Here is a 21,864-nt window from a genome sequence, read left to right on the forward strand (position 1 = left end):
AAACATAAAAAAGAATAAAGAGGGGAGAGATAATTTTGATTTGCAATGCATTAAAGTTTTTTGCTTACAGTTTTATATATATGTATATAACATTTATATTTTTTAGATATATTTATTTTTATATTATATTTATATTTTGTAGATAAATTTACATTATATATTTATTATATATATTTATTGTTATAGATTATATTTATATTTATTAAATTGAATTGAATTTTATTTAATAAATTTATTTCAGAAATTTTTTTTTTAATTTAAATTTCATTGGTCAATTAAACACGACGTCAAGGCTGTCAAGTGCCAAACGTTACTAACATAGAAAACTAAACTAAACATGGTTACTAACGAGCCAATAAAATGTCTTCACAGTAAAAGATTTTTTTACAGGTGCCTTTAATGGATATTTAAATTGACGAATCAAGTTACTTCAATGGCCCATTATGGCGCCCTCTGGAATTACATCTCTATTACTCTATGAATATGCCTTTGTATGACAATTTCATTAAAAGCTTCTATCTACACTGGGGGTATTGGTGAAAAAAATATCGATATATCGACCAAAAAAAATTCCTTATTCTTGCAATAAGTACGAAAAATATCGATATTTTACAAAAAATTAATCGATATTTTTAAGAACAAATAAAAATAGGGAAATACTAGCCCAAAAAAAAAAATATATTATTTCTAAATTTCTTAAAGTGTAGTAATATTTTAGATAAACGGAAATATCGGTTAAAAAAAATATCGATATATCGGCCAAAATTATATTTAACAAAAAAAAATTTTCTGAAAAAAATATCAATATATCAATATTTTTTCTGCGTCCCTATTCTATACTCTATAATTGTCACTATAAAAAAATTTTGTTATATCAATATTTTTTAAAATATTTTTGAAATATATTTTTTAGTATATATCGATATATAGTACAAAAAAAATCGATATATTTCTCCCAAGAGCTGTTAAATATACTGATATTTTACAAATAATATATCGATATATTTTTTTTTCTAAATACTTTAAAGAGTAGTGATATTTATAATGTTTAAGAAATATCTTTAATTTTTCTTAAAAAATATCGATATATTGGCTAACGATATTACTTTTTCTATGGATATTACGTTCATTAGAAAGAAATCTAGTTTGTGTAAGCTACAGTTTTAGTATGTGCTAACGGGGGGATTCAAACATAATAGTTTATGAGAAAAAAAAACAAATAAAATGGCGTCGAGGAGTTCAATGCGTGTCGGTTTCCATAATGTCAATTAAGTTCAGTTCGTTCAGGTTTTCATTACAAATGTTCAGACATGCGTTGAACCTTTAATTTTATTTGAATATATGAACTTTATATTGTAACATATAATGTTTCGGTTTTTGAGTGTCCGAAAAGGCAGGAACTCTGGAGCAGATTCAACAAGTGGTAAACATGTAAATAAAAATAAGAATCTGATTCAGTGTAAAGTAGTCCTTTTGGATGGATCAGATTTAAGTGTAGAACTGTCGGTAAGCCAATTATGATTATAATATAAATACTTTTTTGCATGTGGCAATAATTTTATATTTACATTTTGTGGGCGTATTCGATATATAAAATTATTCTTGTTAGTACGAAATAGTTTTATTTTTCTCTGTATAATACCATATTTGCTAGAGTTGTGTAAATAATTCTATAGTTTATAAGAAGATTCCAGATGATTTTATAGTTTTGATTAAATGTGAGGTAATATAACAATTTGAATAGGCATTCTAATAAGTTGTGCTATTTAAAGTAGTATCTTGGCCTATTATAAGAACGCTAAATAACAAATATCGCAATAGATTTTACTTTCTAAATCTTGAACAAGCCCATTGTTGTTTTACGTGAACAAGATTCATTCAAGGTTTTATTGTTCTTTTGATATATAATATCCATTGTTGACATTTTATAAATAATTTTTTCAGCATATTCATAATCCTTTTTGCTATATTATTTTGTACAGTTGTGTATGTTATTATACTTATTGTATATAAAATGTAAATATTGGAAAATGCACTACAAAACTAATGAAAATGTATATCTCAATTTGAACTTCTTACTAATTAAAAAGTGGCTTATATTTTATGTAGTTTTAAAAAATCTATCTATCTAAATATTTTTTCAAAAGATTTTAATGCCTGCCTAAATATACCTAACTGCAGATTTCTTTATAGAAAAAAGCCAAGGCTCGAGATTTATATGAACAGGTATTTTATTCTTTGGATTTAATTGAAAAGGACTATTTTGGACTACAATTCACTGATGCTAATCATGTTAAACATTGGCTGGATCCTACAAAAACAATTAAGAAGCAAATTAAAAGTATTATCAAAACATTTAACCTATTATTTTTAGTTAAAAATGTGGTATTTCAGTTGGACCTCCTTATACCCTGAGGTTAAAAGTGAAGTTTTACTCTTCAGAACCTAATAATTTAAGGGAAGAATTAACAAGATATCAGTTCTTTCTGCAATTGAAACAAGATATATTGGACGGTAAACTGAAATGTCCTTCGGAAACATCTATTAAATTAGCAGCATATGCATTACAATGTATGATTTTTAAAAATGTATTTTATACTTTAACTTATATTACTTTATTTTATAGCTGAATTAGGTGACTATGATGAAACCCAACATACAGCTGCCACTGTTTCTGAATTTAGATTTGTACCCAATCAAACTGAAGAAATGGAAATTGATGTACTAGAAGAATTTAAAAAGTGTAAAGGTCTATCACCAGCTAATGCTGAACTTGCATACTTAAATGAAGTAAAATGGCTGGAAATGTATGGTGTGGACATGCATACTGTTTTGGTGAGATATTTTATTTTTTGGCCCCAATTGTAAATTACTTATCCATTTTATTTAGGGCAAAGATGGAATGGAATATAAGTTGGGACTTACACCCACTGGTATTTTGGTTTTTGAAGAACCAAATATTAAAATTGGATTATTTTTTTGGCCTAAAATTAGTAAACTTAATTTTAAAAAGAAAAAACTCACTTTAGTAGTAGTTGAAGATGATGATGAAGGCCGTGAGCAAGAGCATACATTCGTTTTTCGGTATGTGTCTATTTTCTATTAATGTTTAATTTCATTAATTGTTTATTGTTTTTAAAATTTTATATTGAAGTAATTTTTTATTTATCGATATTACTTGTAAATTAATGATAATACAATTTTTAGTTGTTTTAATTTTTTAGAACTATATATTTACTACTTAAAAACTTATTTATTTAGAACTATTATTACTATTTATTATACTTTCTTTAGATTACTATTATTACTATTTATTATACTTTCTTTAGATTTTTGTTGTAAAACGTTAATCTACTTTAAAATATCACAAAGTTAATTTAACAATTATCTAATAAAGCAGTAAATATCATTCTATAACACTGACGAATTAACCAGTAAGATTTTTCAGCCTACATAATGAGAAAGCATGTAAGCACCTTTGGAAATGTGCTGTTGAGCACCATGGTTTCTTTAGATTAAGAGCACCTGTAAAAGGACCATCAGCCAGGCAGAATTTCTTTAGAATGGGCTCAAGGTTCCGATATTCAGGTAGAACAGAATACCAGAGTACTTATCAAAATAGAGCTAGAAGAACAGTTCAGTTAGAACGAAAACCAAGTCAGAGGTAAAATCGGAAATTAACTGTACAGTTATTACAAATAATATTAAAATATTAATTTAATACTTATACATTTCAATTTAAAGGTATGGAAGAAGACAAAGCCACGTCCTCAGAGAAAAACAGAGACAGCAGGCTTCATCTTCGGGAGAAGGTATATATTTATGTTAATAAATCGATTAATCATATTTTAAATACATTTTATATATTTTTTTTATTAGCTATAAATTCATTTAGAAAAATGTTTTGTAGCTTGCCAGGCTGCAACATCTAAAACTCCAGACTCATTTCAGCCATCTTCTAGTCGATGTAGTGAAAGATCAACAAAATCGAATACTACTAATGCTACTGATAATGAACCGATTTATTGCCAAGTTAAAGATGATCTAACAAAAAGTTTGACTCCAACACCCTCTACGCCAACTAGTAAGTTAATCATTTCATTGCAGAGCTGTAGATTATATTTCTTATTTTAGGACCAAGTTCAATAGGCTTGGTCAGTCAAAACAGTTTTGGGAAAGGTTCTGTGGGTCAAAATTCATTTGGAAAGTCATCTGTCGCTTGTGGATCAACCTACAGGTACAAATTAATAATCACATACAAGATATATTAGATTTGAATGCCTAAATATGATCTTTAGCCCTGCTTTGTCAAACAGCAGCAAAAATGGTACATTGAAGAGAAATAAAACAGTTACTCCTACCGGTAACGGTCCTGTGAGTCCAACACCATCCAATGCTGATAGTCAATTGGACTTCCTGTTAAAGAGCCTTGCTAAAGAATCATTGACTGGAGTAGCAAGAGACGAATCGAGGAACAAGCTTGAAGGTACTATTTAAAAGGAATTAATATTATTTTATAAACAGTTTGATATAAATGCATTTTATATATCAGAAGGTGAGAATCCAAATGGTTCTAAGTCGCTTCCGGCCGAAATTCCTAATAATATAACGAAAGCAACTGGTACCGCCAAGCCTCTACCACCTGGGCATATTAAGTGCAATATATTAAAAGGTAGTATAGCGTAGTGTTCATATTATCTTCATTTTTCTGTGATGAAATGTACATGTATTGCAGCTAAAATGGAAGAGGAACTACAAAATTCCAAACTTACTAATCAAATGTTTGTTCAAGCGCCTAAAGAAGAAGAAACATCTTTAAATGCTGCTACTTTTATATCAGTTGTAAGTATGCCTGTATGTAACATTTATACTGGTATAATCATAACTAAACACATGTTTTGATAGATATTTTTAATAATGACAGTTGAAATTTATTGTGTTTGTTTCTATTATATATTGGCTTTATTAATAACGTCCTTGCTAATTTTGGGATATATGTGGTATAGCCATTCCTTCTTTTTTTTGAGGCAATAAAGTTTGGTTCAAAAATAATGTTAATTTATTAATGATTAGGGAGGCGATAAATTGACCCTAACAGTCAGTGGACCACCTAGTATTGAACCTGTAAAGGAACCAGTTAAACGTTGTACGACCCCAATAACAGTTACATTCTTTGGACAAGCTATGAACGATGGGAAATTAGGTAACTTATTTTAGTATTAATCAATATGTTTATTTTGAGCAATATTTTTTGTAGAAATATGTCAAGTCGCTAATAATACTTCCGAAAAAAAAGAAAATGAGAGTATTAACTTAAATCCATTTGCAAATTATTTGAAAAATGGAGGTATGAATCCATTTAGCGGTAGTAACAGCATGGTGTTTAGCAAAAACAATCCTTTTATGGATATCTCTGGAAATACAGAAGAAGAGGTTAGAAGTGAAAGTGATAAAAGTGATGGAAAAAGAAATAGTATTGAAGTAAGTATTACTCGTTTGTACATCGAAACATTAAGAGATAAACAAATTTTAGTCTAATGATGACAATGAACTCAGTGAAAAACCAACAACTCCCATGAGCCCAAACTTAAGTAAACTCTCTCCATGGCTAGTATCTCAGGAGGTAATATCATCACCAGTTGCTAAAGTAAATACTACTGAAACTGCTATTATACGTAAATCAGTTATCACAACGCAACTTTAAATTTCAAGTAATGTAATTCCATTCCCATGTATTAAATGAGTCAATTCTAGTATCAATCAAGAATCTCTTATTTAGATCTTTTTTTAATTTTATTTTGTAATATTCCTAGTACAAAAATATATTTTTTGTTTATATAATCTTTTAAACAATAATCAGTACTTAATATGAATAAAAAATTGTGATATATGTAATTAAGAATTTTTTAAAGGTAACTTGAAATTACATTCTATAGATTTATTACTGTTGTACTTAAAGCTATATATACTTTTTTACAAACTTTAATTATGTTTTATAATATTATTGCATTTTTTGTAACTTTACATTTAGTATTGTAGATTCAAAAATATAGGTGATTTTGAGTGACAAAGATGGTATTTGCTAAATTGATAATAAGTGATGTCACTCGAGGCCTAAAATGAATAGAATCTGGTGCCTTAATGTATGAGATAAAATGTATTATCTATAATGGTTTAAGTGCTTCACTTCTACTGTTGTCGGGACCAATAAATGTTAAAAAGGTGATAACAGGTAAAGCTTAGTGCCATCTTTCATATAAATATACCATCCTATTCTGATATTATATTGCAGCTTATATAATTGTTTTTATATATCCGTCCTGTACAAAAGTAAATACTGTATTTTTAAATAAAGAAGTTTTTTGAACATACATTGTTTTTAATAGTTGAAGATACCATCAATATTTTAAATGTTTATATTTATTGTTAGAAAATGAAATAAATAAGAGAAAAGTAAATGAGGTCTATACAGTTTTTTGATGGAAGAACAGTCATTGTTGATCACATTCTATAAATTCGTATTTATTGCATTTAATACCCATTTTTACTACCACTGTTTCGTTCCGAGTCTTATTATCATATGTAAGAACCTTGAATGGTTTATGAGTGTGCATTGAGACCACTTGTATATTGGTTAGTAAGGCAAGGTTCTTGGAAAATATAATGTTCTTACATGGTGGAGGTTGTATCGTTACGTTACAATACAGCCAGTTAACATTGTATAGATTATTCATATTTTAAAAATCAAGAATGTAATTTATATATCTTCTAGTTGATTTCGTTTATATTAATAACCACTAATTATACTAAATATTGTTTTGATTACATCAAAGTTTAATTAGTGTTAAATTATAAGTAAATTGGGTTACTTATAATTTAAGTGTTTGGAAGAGGAAAATAGTAGCGCCAGTTCGTGAATCACTGACGTGACAAAATAGAAATGAAAGTGCTTTAGTGGCAGTTCATGTGCTAGCGGTTGCTATAAGATACGTGCTTATCTACATTATATTATGCTAGAAGACCATGTGGGCATCAGATCGGCATCTAAATAATTGAGAGTTTTCAAACCACCCAGGCAAACAATGTTATGATCACGTTACCGACTTTTTGGGCATCTTGGACTTCATATAGCCTAACCAATCGGCTGTACGGTGAAATCTCAACTGGTAATCACGACGGAAAACCATTATTTGGCTATAACAAGACTGCTGATTTGTTCTTATTTTATTTATAAAGAAAGATCATTTATAATTCATGTCACTATTTCAAAAGGAATATCGCCTACGGGTGTTAGTGCCTAGTAAGATTAATATTTAGCGTCGTACGCGTTCTTTTAGTTGATTACCCGATTAGTAAAGGTACGTCAAGACTACTAAAAAAAGTAGCGGAAAATTGAAAAGGTTAACACCGACGATTCAAATAATACGCGATACATCATTAATCCATAGTCGGCGCTCGGGAAGTGTCTACTCAACCAACACTCTGTTTTTGGTGCCGTAGGTCTTTTTTTAATTAAATTGCGCCAGAGTTAGCGATCGGTCGCAGTTCTAGCCTCGGACAATGTCCTATTTTTCAGATCATTTTCAATTATTTTGAACCATACACAATTGGCAAGATAAATAATTGAGTGTAATTCTTCTTCTCTTCACCACTCACCATCTTAGAAAACCAAAAGCTGCTACAGCTTGGCCGATTCAGCCATAGATGCCACTTTTTTCTCCTGTATTACTGATCCCAAGTAATTGAACTGCTGCACAAATGGATCCTGTTGAGATTTACAGTAGCAGACAATCCTCTTTATTATCGCTTTCTTTCATGCCGACGGTACTCTCTCCGATCACCAAACTGAGCAGTACGTGAAGCCGTTGAAACGTTTTCCCACGGATCCTGATCATTTCTGTCTTGGACTTGGTCGACTCCAGGTGGTTTTGAGTGAGTGAGTGGACTTGGTGGTTTTACCACATTTTAATGATTCTATGGCGGATTGCAATTCAGCTTTTATTGCTCGTCATTAGGAAATAAAGTTTCTGGCATGTCAATTGCTGGCAATGAGTTGCTAAATCCTGTTGTGGGTCACGATCATAAAGTTGCATGAATTATGAAATTTTGACCTTGTTTTTGAATGTTGCCAGGTTAGTCGATATTTCAGGGTGTTAGAATACCGTGTTACCCAGCACAAAGTTAGAGAATAACAACAAACAAACTGGTGTCATTTATTCTTCCATAACCAAACTTTCTTCTAGCAAGAAACTCTGTTCACTGTGGTGTGTAACCATATGTGCTATAAAATATCGAGGCAGAATATATAAATGAGCTGCAGGAATAGAATTAAAAACTTTATGAAGTGGGTTGTAGAAGTTATCTTTGGCCAAAACTGAACTCGTTTCAGTGAGTGCATACACAGATACAATATATGGTCTCATCGTACCATGGGTCGTGGGAACGGCCATGCGATTTGATTTAGACTGAAAAGCAATTACACTAGAACCTGTTCTGTTACATAGCATCAAGCCGACGCCTGCTGATTGCTCGCACTTACTGGAATAAAATATCAGTGGTTCGTAGGGTAATGGTTAATAGGGTATGCAATTACTGAAGCTACACTATTTGGGTTTTTCTATTTTGAAGTTCACAACATATTGAAACTTCTTTTTACCAAATATGAAATCAAACCAATACCCATCAATTTTTTTTCTCAGATATAAATAAGAAGTCAAGATATATGACAAGTTTTACTTTCTGGTGGTAAATTAACATTATGAAAATTCTCTATGAAATTTTTTATGGATTTGTAAAAACTAATTTGTCTATAATGTAAGTATTTCATTGGCTTTTTCTTCCAGTAGTTTTTCCATTGTTGAAACATGTGTACACCATTCATTAAGTCTCTCCACCATACTAGCAATTTGAGTTCTATCCAGCACTCTAGGTTGTACCCAAGTCATATTGACAGTATTTGCAACCTACAAAATATTAAGAATGTATAAAATGATAAGTTACATTTATATCAATTACCTGATCAATAGCTCCCTTAACAAGACCTTGAGACAATGCTTTCATTACTAACAGCTCAATTTCATTTACAGGTAATTTAGTTTCATTGGATATTTCAGCAAATGTTAACTGTCTATCATGAGATGGTCTTTTAAATGTCATCTAAAACACTCAGTTGCAGAAAGTTGCTAAATGAAGTATTATTGATATACTTACTTCCATCAGACACAATAGTGAAATTTTTTGTCTCAAAAACAATTCTTGTGCAGATAAATCAGCTATTGTACTCCACTTAGATTTCATTTGCTCAAACTTATTTATATTGCCAGAGTTAAATGCATATAATAGTTCAACCAACCATGCATTATCAGTATTTTTCAGTGTTTGTAAAACTGGATGTGCAAGGAGTTCTCCTAAATTATAAACACCTTCTCCTAAAAAAAAAAAATAATAACTGATTCTATAGAAAATGTACTTACTAGACCTAGTAGGGCTGCCAAACCCAAAAAGAAGGCATGTTGCATTTTTGCTTCTTCAGTTAGACTGTCTAAGTCAATACAGCCTAAATACCGCAAGGCTGTTCGATAGTATTGAGCATGGTCACCTTGAATTCTTAAAGTAATACTTTTTTAGTTAGGTTAATAAATTGGACATCATCCATATTTTACCTATAATATTGTGAAGCTAACAAATAAAATCTTCCATGAACTGCAGTAACCCCATCAGCATTATCCAAGGTAGCTTCAACCTCTTCTATAATCTTTTTGGTAGCTTCCAAATTATTTAGTTTTTCCAAATATATTTGGCCTGCTAAAACTATTTTTACAAGTAATATAAAATATGACAATATTTTATGACTATACCTTTACATAAATTTTGGGCATCTGGACTAATTTTTACTTTCGGTTCAGTTTTTTCCAGAAAGGTTATTGCTTCATTTGGTACTTTAAACTGTTCAATTATTATTGCAATTATTTCTACTAATGATAATGGATTTATTCTATAAGAAAATTTTAACAATATTGAGGTTATGTTAAATTTCGATGACTTACTTGTTTTCAAAGGTTTGAAGAAAATTATTATAGAGCTGAATTAAATGATCACCTTTCTGCAATTCTGATTTTTTAATAAGAACTAACAATCTAAGAGTCAACTGGTGCCATAATCTAAAAGACATCAATATTTAAAGTATAAAAATTATAATATTACATTTATAAACCCCAAGAGATATTGAAAATATTACTTCTTATTGTACAGCTCCTCTAAAGAGGCCCATTCAGTTACTAAATCTTTAGGTCCTTCCTTTTGTTTTTTAGATAAATAATCTGTGACACTTTGTTGTTGAACATTTGCAGCCGCCATTTTCAAGATGACTTTTAAATTTCAAATCACAAAACACATAGGAATTCTCAATATTTTAAGTGTTTCAAATTGACAAGATAACTGTCAACCTGATATAAATAGTAATGGGATTAGGAAGTAGTAAGGAAATAATAATGGGAGTGAAGAAGTACGTAAAAACATAGAGAAATAGTGATCATAGAGTAATATGTAATAATAATCATATAGTAATTTTCTGTATGGTAAGATTACTCAATTAAGACGGCAAGGTTAGGGATGCCGAAAAATATCAATATTTAAAAAAGAAACTTTTTAAAAACCATTGAATTATTTTTAATAAACCTTTAACATCAGTGCTTAATTTAAAATATCGCAACTTTTTAGAATCCAGATATTTTTGGTCCGACATATATTTATTATCCATATATTATATATATATTTAACCATTTTCAATTTTTCTTATAAATACTGATATATATTTTTTTTGAATATCGACATATTTATCGGCTACCGGCATCCCTAGGAAAGGCAAAATCCCAATTTGTAGTTTTCTATAAATTGTATTATAATCATAGAGTAATAGAGATGCAACTCAATAGGCGACTCTAGATTTAAATGTCGATTATAAGCACCTGTAAGAAACATTTTTTATTGTAAAGACATTCGTTTGGTTCATTAGTAATGTTTGGCACGTGACAGCCTTGACGTCATGTTTAATTGACCAATGAAATTTAAATAAAAAACAATCTTTTTCTGAAATATATTTATTAAATAAAATTCAATTAAATATAAATATAATATTTAAAAATAAATAAATATAAATATAATCTGTAAAAATAAATAAATATAAATATAATCTATAACACTAAATATAAATACATAATGTAAATTTATGTAGAAAATATAAATATAATATAAAAATAGATATATCTATAAAATATAAATATATATGAAACAAAGTTATCTCTTCTATCTCTTTTTTTTTCATATTTGTTTCGTACCATCAATTTAATAGGATCTATCAGAGTTCTGTCTTTTTGTTTTCTTATACTGAATGCAAACTTTGAGTCTTTCACTCTTAATATTCTGTTCACCTGTTTTACTCAAAAGTATATAGAACATCTTGTTAGTACTTTTAATAATTTATCCAAAAAATCATTATGGAATATACAAGTGAAGGGTTTTAAATTTACTTTTTTTTAAAAACATTTGACAAAAATTTTGTTACATTATTGACGTGGCAAAATCGTTGAATACAATAAGACAGCTGACCTACTGACAGTATAATAAAAATTTTGTTGGAGTCTGGGGCACGAGATATTGTCTTGCTTCTATCGAATCAGTCTCAATTTGTGGGTTTACTGATTTATTCATAATTGTATGTCACACTGAATTTATTTTTTCTAAGGTTTTACTAAATAACATGAGGTGTACACTACGGTACAATGTAAAACTTTGTTTGTTCTTATAGGAACAACTGGACTGAAGTTATAGAGTCAAGTAATTAAGGGTAAGAATAGGCAGAAAGGGGGGTACTGGCTGAATGAATACAAACTTTACCAACACCTTCTGGAGTTTCTTCAAATGTCGATGATACTCGATAAGATCGCAGGGTTCTTCTTTAACGAAAAGCGATGATGCACTTTATATATTATAAAAATCTAACCACACTGTTCTCTATATAGACATATACATTAAAAATGGCGTACAAAATAAACAAATCCTAGAACGATATAAACCATAGAAAAAAATTACAATCCAGGAAAACCTATTTTTAAATTCTATCTCCTAATAGAGGTGTTGGTCGCCAGAAAAAATATCGATTTCGATATTTAAAAAGGATATCGATATATCGGAGAAATATGGAAATTTTTAATAAATATTAAGTATCAATTTAAAAACAATTATATTATATAATCCAATTATTGCTTTTATGTTTAAAAAATGTATTTAAATTTTTTAAACTACCGAAAAATATCGGCTAACAAAGATTTCGTTGTATCCGTCAAAAAAATAATGCCTAAAAGTATCCATATTTTTTCGGCATCTCAATCTGCTAATAGTTTCTTTTATCATAATATTAATAAGGTAATGTCTATAAATGTAAGTTTGATGATAAAGCTAATTTAAATATTAAAATTAATTTGTTTAATTATTGTCATAAACATTAACATATATATTTTTTAAATGTTTACAACTAGAATTACTACTTTTGTTAGGAACGAATAAAATGGACAAATGTGTGAAGAAAATATATTTTATTTGTTTTTTATTTGAAAACATGTATGGAAATACAATTCAACACAATATTCAAAAGATAGACACTAAACATCTCTGAAATAAAATAGGTAATTGTTAAAACAAATTTGGTATTGGTATCATATTTGAAGGTCTTAAAATATAAAATGCTGCAGTACTCCCTAAGGCACATAAAAATTAAAAATACTATCAGTGATTTTTCAATTTTATTGAACACAGTAATTACAAAAGTTAGAACTCATTTTTATTTTTGAAAAGACAGAGAAATACTTATGTTTTCTCAGATGCTATTTTAAGGGTCAATTTGGAAGGCTTGAAAATGTTTTCTTGCTATATATCTAGAGTTTGTGAGCAAATATATTTTAATAACTTCTCTAACAATAAAACTGCAGATTTATAGCAACAAAAATATTAAAATAGCATCTAAAAAAACCCATATATTAACCAAAGTTTTATTCAAAAATTTTTACAATATATACTTGTTCTGACTGTAAAAAAATGTGAACTAATAAAATTAAAATTCTACAACCATATTAATACTTATATATAAAATAAAAATATATAAAAAAAAAGTCTTAAATATAAACTATGGCCAATAATATGCCTTTTTTAGAAACAAGGTATTTTTAGATTGAATCTTAGTAAACTATTGTATTAGACAAAAAATAAAGATTGATAGTCATTTTTTGTCAAATCCAACTGTTTATAAACGAAAATACAAGATTTAATAGGTGATATTTTTCTAGTATATTTCCGAGGGTGTTGTTTCATGATAATTACAATGATAAATACTTCAAAAGTTCTCAAATAGAAAACAAATACTTTTATATATGACGACATATGTGCAAGATATCACCTGAAAAATCAAGGTAGGGCTAAAAAAATACTTTGTTGACTTTTTGTTAATAAGGTTTCTCTTATATGTGGAATTATTTTCTCAAACCTTAAATGCCTACTGTTTAGAAATTCTCTTACTTAACCCATCATATGTTTGAACTATCAAGACAAAATCATAGTTCCTGTTCAAAAAATCCTCGCGGCGGTGGCTCAAGTTGTATGTTCCTTTTAAACAGATTTTTGTTTTTTTTCCAGAATTCCAAAATACACCATATGTTATAACTTTAGTTTGCTTATTTCAATTGACACGAGTGTTTTTTGTACAAGAAATAGACAGTCATACTTACCTTACTAGACGTTTAACATTTATCATTTATGAAAGAGGAAATAACTCCTTTTCACATAAGCCGACATTTATCGTCTCCCTGTGGGTCTCCAACTTGGTGATGTAGTTCTTCTGACATATAGCCTCCTGCAAGTTCTCGATGCCTCAAGTGTGAACTAGATAATTGCCTCTTTACCCTATAAAGATTAATATATTAAGATAAAAGGGATAAAAACCACTACTTTTTAAAAGTTATATAGAATTAAAAATATAATTTGAAATCTATATATAATACCTTTCTGAAGTAGCTACTTCCTCCCCTTCCAAATTTAATAATACAGTTGACATGTTGTCAGCAACAACCCATCTTTGACCTTTCATCACCAGATTATGTGGCGGCTCATGGTCTTTATTTAAGTCTGAAGACCAAATTGTGACAGTACCCTTTGGATCGATTTTCACTGATCTAGGAAACTTGTGTTTGGTTTCATTATCGCCAGCTTTGCGAATTAATTGCCAACCACCTAAATAAAAAAAAATTCATTAATATAAAATTATCGGCTTAATGTTTATATAACATATATGAAGATAAACAATGTAACTGTACAAGAAAAATCCGATGGTAGTACTCTATTTCATGTATGTTTTTTATGTTATATTCTAACATTTATTTATACATTTTATATTAGTAACTTGTGTTCGTTATTGTTAGGTATATTTGTAAAATAGAAAATTGTTGATTTATTTTAAAAGGCACAAGCCTTCACAAACAAATCAACACTAAAAACATTTTGGTATAACAATAATAACAATCCCAATACAAACAGGATATAGTTAACTGGACCAAATATTGGGTTGTTATTGACCAGCTAACATGTCCTGTTTTCCTAATTTATTCATAAAAATTGTCTTAGAAACTTAAAAATCTCTTTAGAATTCCAAAGAGAATGATTAATATTACCAACCTGAATATTGGTACTATTAAATGATAGTATATTAAGATGACAGCGTATAGAGCAGAAAGCTATGGCATACCTAGACTCAAATATAACAAAAAGCTATTATGTTCAAGAAATTATGTTTAGGCCGTTTAATTGGATTGATTTTTTATTTAATACTACAAACCAGTTTTACTCTTAATCACTAATGATTTACCCCATTTAAGGGATTTATGACCACCAATTTATAGTTTTATACTATAATCTATAATTAGCTTGATACACATGATCACTATTTATGTTTTATCTTTTTTACTATAAAAGACATTTTTTTAAAAATAACTATGCAAAAGTAACAAATGCTTTTAGTCAAGGCAATGCCTAGATTACATTAAATTCCTGCACTATTGATATATCTGATTACACTAGCCATAAAATAATGTTTGTAATAGCTTTATAAGGTGTTTATTATATTATTATTTTTTTCAGGAATTTTAATCCACTATAGGTCTAGAATAAGGTATCTATAATGATGCCCCTCATTGTTCTAACTCATAATTCAGAGACCCAATTAACCAATATCTTTATTAATGCAATTTACCATTTAGTGAGTTGTGTAAAATAATATGAAATGATTCTGTATCAAATCCATTCTATTACTAATTAGTTATTCTAATACTTACCAATGGAAACTTCTTGATTGCTTTTATTCACAAGCTTAACATATTTTCCATCTGGATCAGCTTCCAATATATCAACATCACCCTTTGCAGATCCAGAAACGCTATAATCGGCCAAACTAGATTCATGACTTTCATCAATTAAGGTGCGCTTGCGCTTAGCTCCCAATCTACTGGGAGTATGGCGTGTGATGGAACTTCTAGAACTATGAGATACCTCTCTTTCACCTAAAATATATTATAGAAAAATTATAATAAAAAACTTATCTACAAATTTAAAGAAATTTATATGAAGTGAAATGTAAAACACACTTACTTGCTGGAGTTATTCTTAATCGAGATTCTTCTGATTCTAGTAATTTTCTATAAGCCGCGATTTCAATATCTAAGGACACCTTAATATCCATAAGATCTTGATACTCTTGAAGTTGATTAGACATCTCTTCTCGAAGTCTGGCTAGTTCGCCTTCCAAGGCAGCCAGATCTTCAGCATGACGCAAACGCTCATTCTAATCAAAAGGGTAATAAGTAAATTAATAAGATTAATTGTTGTAATTATAAAAATGTACCTCCAATAATTTTTCCAAATCTCTGGCTCGAGCTACAAGACCGGCATTTTCATTTTCCAGCTGAGTTACACGATTGGTAAGGGTATCAATTTTCGTGCGGACTTGTCGGGCTTCATCAAGAGCCGTTGATGCTGCCTGAGATTGTCTATTAGCAGCTGCTTGTAGATTCTACCACAAAATTAATAACGTAATGAATCAATTCACATTATATCGAGAGCATCAATAAAAAAAAATTACCTTGATTTTATTTTCATAAAGGAGTTCAATTTCACCACGATTACTGGCCATTTGACTTTCATATTGGTCCCTGAGATCCTGCAGGGCCTGTTGCAATTTAGCTTCATATTTTTCAGCCAACTGGCCATCGATTTCACTAATTTCAATTTGACGACGGGTACGAGTCTCTGTTAATTGTTGTTGATAGACCTAAAGTTTAATATCAGTTTAGTTTAAAGTATTAAAAATGAATATACTTTAAACAAATTATTACTTTATAACTAGTTTTTAAAAATATAGAGTTGTAACATTTAAAATAATATCCTTAACGTTTGATGTAACAAAAAGATTTCTTAATTGTTAACGGAAAGTAAAGCAAAATATACTCCATGTATAGCACCCATCTAGGTAGACATCCCTGACCTAAATTTTTAAACTAAACGACTATTTATATGGTTGATAAATCCATGTATATAACTGCATGTGTTATTTAAAGTTTATTGGTTATATTGTGGCTTTATTATGAAAGCACAATTTTAACAATAAATTTTCAATTTTAACCAGATTTACTACTAGTAACTAATTTTTATTCACCTTGTACCACCATATCTTTTACCTTGGATAAACACCTACTTCTTAATATTACTGAACAAATTGTTTTAAGAGTAATTGCTTAAATAAAAAAAGTTTAATTCAGGAAGCTACATAATATTTTAATTTGCAACCAAGAATATGTCATAATAAAACAAATGTGTAACGAAGATATAATAATTTTGTCCATACTTTAATGACATGAAATGTTTTAATATTTAAAATCCATGTCCCATTGCAGTAAGGAACTTAAAACATGATTATAAAGGTTTACAAAACTGGTTACCTTGGAGAAAGAGGGGAACGTTTTTGACCCATTTAAGGCAAATCGTGCTAAAAATAGAATTTCAGCACGATACGACAGGAAGATTTATCTAGTTAATTATCATATTCGATTCACCTGCCCCAATTTACTTTATCAGATAGTAACACGCGACCTACCGCGAAATATTTTTATTTTTGTGTCGGGCTTTTACGAATATTGTACTAACCCCAGTTTTGTTTCCGTAGCGTTCACCGATGATGTCATCAAGTCTTTACGTATTGTTTACGAAATTCGTAATATCCTTTTCTAACAGTTAAATTTCTCAATAGCTAAAAATTCAAGTTCGTTATACCGAACATGTACAATCCAAACAGAAAATAATGGGACATATATTAATATATATATATATATATATATATATATATATATATATATATATATATATATATATATATATATATATAAAGCTGTCCTTAATGTCACGAGAAAAATTTTTAATTTTTTTTGTACTCAATTATATAGTTTAAAAGTACATCAGAAATATAGCACTTTATACATTTTGAAAACACATTTTTTTTTATTTCTTTTTACAAAATAGCAAATTTGAATAGGTGTTTTTATCATCAAAATCATTGAATTCAAATATTGATATCTGTCCAAGTTATATATTAGATAAAATTTAACCTCTATTTATAAATTTAAAAAAAAGTGACGAGAAATGTAGAAAATATATAGACTAAGACATAATTCCTAAAAATATATTTTGGAGATTTTCTAAATTTTCTGTAATTAAAAAGCAGATTATACACGAATATTTGATGAATCTTACATTTTTAAAGGCTTAACAACATAAATATATTATAGCACTTTCGACACTTTGAAAACATGTACTATTTTTTTTATATAATAACCAATTTGAATAGGTGTTTTTATTATCGACGTTTTTATGTCAGCCAGAACAAAAATCATTGAATTCAAATATTGATATCTGTCCAAGTTATATATTAGATAAAATTTAACCTATAAATATTAATAAATACATTTAAAAAAAGTAAGGGGAAATGATTTTTTTGAAACTGTCTAAATCTTCTGACATTAAAAAGCAGATTATACACGATTATTTGATTCATTTTTTATCTTAAATGTCAATATTATTTATGTTAGGGCTTATTTTTAATTGTGTTAATCCAACAATGTGGATTTAGCTTCCAAATATATTTATTATATTACATTAGTATATTTCTTTATGTAGTACACCATTGTTATTAAGAAAATTCCTATATTTCCGAAAATCTATTTACTTTTGTTTATCTAATAAATATAGTGATAAAATATTGTGTACATAGTGATCGTAAAAATTATCACAATAGTGATAATTAATTCGTAGTTGTATAAAACGAGTTTACATAATAATTTTAATATACATATAGATCTATTCTAGGTATACGTCATACCATATATTTGTCGATCTATTTTTATAAGATGACATAAGCGACGTTACTTTTCGCCACGGGTGTACCAAAGCCCGTGCTTATTGATACATGGGTTAGCTTACCCGCGTAGTTTATATTTATAAATCGTTGCCGACCAGCCGGTTACTTTGAGTACAGGCTGTAGATGTTCAAACGACTTTTACACATTTTATGTTAGCCTCCTGAATTTTTAATATAAATCTGATGTCATAGTTAAAAAGAGATTAGTTTTCTTATATTTTAACTGCGATTACTAGGAGTTTATCGACATTCAAAATAATCCAGCAATTTGGGTCAGGGTCATTTGTAGGAAAATATCGATATTTACTGAAAACAAAACGAAAAAAAGCCACTAATTTTATGATGAAAAATTGAGATAGAATAAATGCCTTTGGCAAATGTTGGTTATATCAATATAAATATTTTCGTGAGGTACATTTAAATTTAATTTTGTTTGTAGGGATAAAAATATATACGGAAGACTTTATAAAATGTATTATTTATATTTGATATTTTATAGCAGAAAAAACTAAAATTTTATACTAAGAACATCCTTTATCAGAAGAACTAAAAGCCCAACAAATATTATGCTCTGGAATTTTAACATGTAAACAGTCCTAATAACAAACTGTAACGCCTGTAACATTTAAAGGGTTTATTTATTTAATATATTTTTTTATATATTGATATATTAAATGGCTATTTCTCCATATTATACAAAATGAAATTGATTTGAATATTATACAGATTTTGTAATCCTATGATGTCATAGTTAAAATGGGTAACCTCTAGAATGACAACAAACAATTACGTCACAGCTCGATAATGTCGATTTCATCATTGTCATTCTTCCGCTATTTGATTAAAAAATCTAGTTATGGATATATTTCAACTGATTATTTTGTGGATTGCGATAATGATGCATTAATAATATTTATAGTATAATATCCAAAATATTACATACGACTTAATAAAATAATATTTAAAACTCTTCATTATATATCACATAAATAGAAAAAATACTAATATGGATATTCTTGCTCATTCACAAATAAATAGTACTCAATGATGATTTCATAATCATAAAAACATTGGGCCAAGGTTAAGCCTAGGAAGTATGAAAAATTTTAACACTATATTTCACCTGATAATTTTCTGTTAAATTGATATTCTTTTCAATAAAACACCTGTCAAGAAACGATTATAAGTACAAAAAAATTAATACAAATATAAACAGGTGTAAAACAAATTTACATATAACAAATTATGACAATTACTTTTATGCATAAAATATTTGGATATAAATATATTATAAACATTAAAAATAAACATATGCTATTAAATAAAAACATATTCAATATAATGACATTGACATTCTTAATTTGGTAAGGTAATGCATTAACCCACATAAGCTAAGGATTTTTATTGTGGCTTTTAATTAAACTATATAGATGATGTATTTTTTTAAAAACTGCTAAGATTAATTGCAGAATTGTTGGAGTAATAAAATAAGAATATTAGAGTTTTGTTCATGCTAAAATTACACATTTTGCTTTACTAAAATCTAATGTGAAGGAATAAAATGCCTTAAATTATAAAAACATCTAAAATACAGAATTATGCAAATAAAACTGACCAGTGTGTACCATATCCATATTTACCGATAGTAATTAATTGAGTGGTAAAGACAAATTAAACATACCTGATCCTTGAACGACAGTTCCTCTCTCAAGCTTTGATTGGCATTTTCAACCTCAACTCTAGCTAATGATTCTTCTTCAAGTTGCTTTCTATGCTCATCAAGCAACTTTTTAAGTTTATCACGCTCTTTTTCTAAGTCTTTAAGATCACCAATTGCTTTTCTTGCATCAGCACTGGCCTGACCATACTTCAATTGCAGCTCATTAAATTTAGTTTCATAAATTCGTGAAGAGTTCTCAGCTAAATGTAAATCCTTTGACTTTTTTGCAAGATCTTGTTTTAACTCATCATTCTCATCTAAGAGACGTTTAACATCAATTTCTAATCTGGCCTTTTCTTTATGGGTTTCATCTAATAATCTTCGGGCATCATTAAGTTCATGATCATACATGGACTTTATATTTGAAACTTCTCTAGTAACAGTTTCTTGAGTAGTTTGAATTTCTCTGGTAAGCCTATTATTTTCAGTTTCCAGGAATCTATAAAGTAAAAATGAATAAATATATACAAATGTATTATTGAAATTTGAACATTAATCGGAATGGGAATAAAGATTAAGCCAGGCAGGTTGATTCAATCCCTATTTAAAATTTATAAATAAAAATATAAAACTAACCTGACTTTATCAATATAACATGCTAAGCGATCATTCAAATTTTGTAAATCGGCTTTTTCCTGTAGCCTCGAATGTCGGGTTGGACTCAAGGGGCTTGATGGCCGTGGGGGAGGTTGTGAAGCTGGTGTAGACGCTTTCTTTGATCTTGCCGACATAGCTACTTTTATCAGTAACACTCTTATAAACTTTTCAACACAGTACAATCACCACCGTAGTGATACTTCGAACGATTCCGAACGCGATGATGATATAAACTAACACAATTCGGTTGAAGACTCGTGCGGAGGTAACCAAACTATTTTCGGTGATGACTTGGGAGCGGTATCATAGCGTTTTAACGGTTTTTCTTACGACAGTTGGAACTAGGTGGGGCAGTTTTTAATCATAGAGTACAGAAATATAGAGTATCAGTATTCTGTGTTTTAACACTGAGTCGTATTCTGTGATTTTATGAATATTTTGTATCATTGTTAATGTACATAGATGGCACCACCATATATAATTTTACCAATCTACTAATTAAAACGAATTACGCTAAATAAGAGTTGCAGATAATGAAAATAAAATAAATCGCAAAAAATTTGCATATTTTATTATATATTTGAATTATTTTTAAGAAATTTTAATTGTTATGGCTTTGAATGCTTTTTTGCTATTATCCAACAGATAGCGCTAACCGTATATCCTATAAACACTGCTGCCACATCTACTGTTTTTACGGTACCATAAGATGCATAAAAATTATATAAAATTCACTGTCTTGTGTATAGTACTCATTACATTAAATATAGTAATGTTAGATTTAAGTCAGGATAGCACTGGAGGACCAATGGTACTAACAGTGCGCTCATCCCCGTGGCGGTGCCCGAACAACTGTTTATAAAACTCCGTACCTGACTTTAAGGGTGTTAGGACTGTCCATGTGGCAGGGGAGTGTGCCTACCCAATGTGATTTATTTGTAAAGAAAATTATATTCGATAATATGTATATAGTACAATATAAGTTTATTCGATATGGATATATTTATGGTACCTCCCCATCTATCATTATGTATGGAAA

General features: G+C 28.8%; 3 protein-coding genes across 6 annotated transcripts; 1 reads left to right on the plus strand and 2 right to left on the minus strand.

Moving 5' to 3' along the window:
• The first annotated feature begins 967 nt into the window (after window positions 1-967).
• Window positions 968-6,308, plus strand: yrt (yurt). 4 transcript variants are annotated; one of them, XM_076398528.1, is made up of 16 exons: window positions 968-1,506; window positions 2,194-2,341; window positions 2,395-2,571; window positions 2,627-2,835; window positions 2,891-3,084; window positions 3,449-3,664; window positions 3,745-3,812; window positions 3,911-4,084; window positions 4,135-4,237; window positions 4,299-4,486; window positions 4,553-4,672; window positions 4,736-4,842; window positions 5,074-5,203; window positions 5,258-5,481; window positions 5,534-5,623; window positions 6,032-6,308. In XM_076398528.1, exons 1-16 carry the CDS (start codon window positions 1,366-1,368, stop codon window positions 6,065-6,067), a joined length of 2,325 nt encoding a protein of 774 aa, XP_076254643.1. In that variant the 5' UTR covers window positions 968-1,365; the 3' UTR covers window positions 6,068-6,308. The 4 variants fall into 4 exon arrangements, with proteins under 4 accessions (XP_076254643.1, XP_076254642.1, XP_076254644.1 ...); XM_076398527.1 differs by lacking the exon at window positions 6,032-6,308 and having other exon boundaries at window positions 5,534-5,983; XM_076398529.1 differs by lacking the exon at window positions 6,032-6,308 and having other exon boundaries at window positions 988-1,506; window positions 4,793-4,842; window positions 5,534-5,983.
• A 2,411-nt stretch (window positions 6,309-8,719) lies between these two features.
• On the minus strand, window positions 8,720-10,447 carry Rpn9 (Regulatory particle non-ATPase 9). The gene is made up of 8 exons (XM_076398532.1): window positions 10,238-10,447; window positions 10,047-10,160; window positions 9,858-9,994; window positions 9,663-9,810; window positions 9,479-9,606; window positions 9,211-9,428; window positions 9,016-9,156; window positions 8,720-8,963 (listed from the first exon to the last, which is right to left on the minus strand). Exons 1-8 carry the CDS (start codon window positions 10,354-10,356, stop codon window positions 8,808-8,810), a joined length of 1,161 nt encoding a protein of 386 aa, XP_076254647.1. The 5' UTR covers window positions 10,357-10,447; the 3' UTR covers window positions 8,720-8,807.
• A 2,127-nt stretch (window positions 10,448-12,574) lies between these two features.
• On the minus strand, window positions 12,575-21,221 carry LOC143192824 (lamin Dm0). The gene is made up of 8 exons (XM_076398533.1): window positions 20,805-21,221; window positions 20,190-20,667; window positions 16,181-16,369; window positions 15,944-16,111; window positions 15,691-15,883; window positions 15,378-15,602; window positions 14,052-14,280; window positions 12,575-13,953 (listed from the first exon to the last, which is right to left on the minus strand). Exons 1-8 carry the CDS (start codon window positions 20,957-20,959, stop codon window positions 13,830-13,832), a joined length of 1,761 nt encoding a protein of 586 aa, XP_076254648.1. The 5' UTR covers window positions 20,960-21,221; the 3' UTR covers window positions 12,575-13,829.
• Window positions 21,222-21,864: the final 643 nt, after the last annotated feature.

The sequence above is a fragment of the Rhynchophorus ferrugineus genome, unplaced genomic scaffold, assembly GCF_030347505.1.
Source record: "Rhynchophorus ferrugineus isolate W39M unplaced genomic scaffold, kcgeb_rfMv2 rfM3, whole genome shotgun sequence".
Taxonomy (NCBI): Eukaryota; Metazoa; Arthropoda; class Insecta; order Coleoptera; family Curculionidae; genus Rhynchophorus; species Rhynchophorus ferrugineus.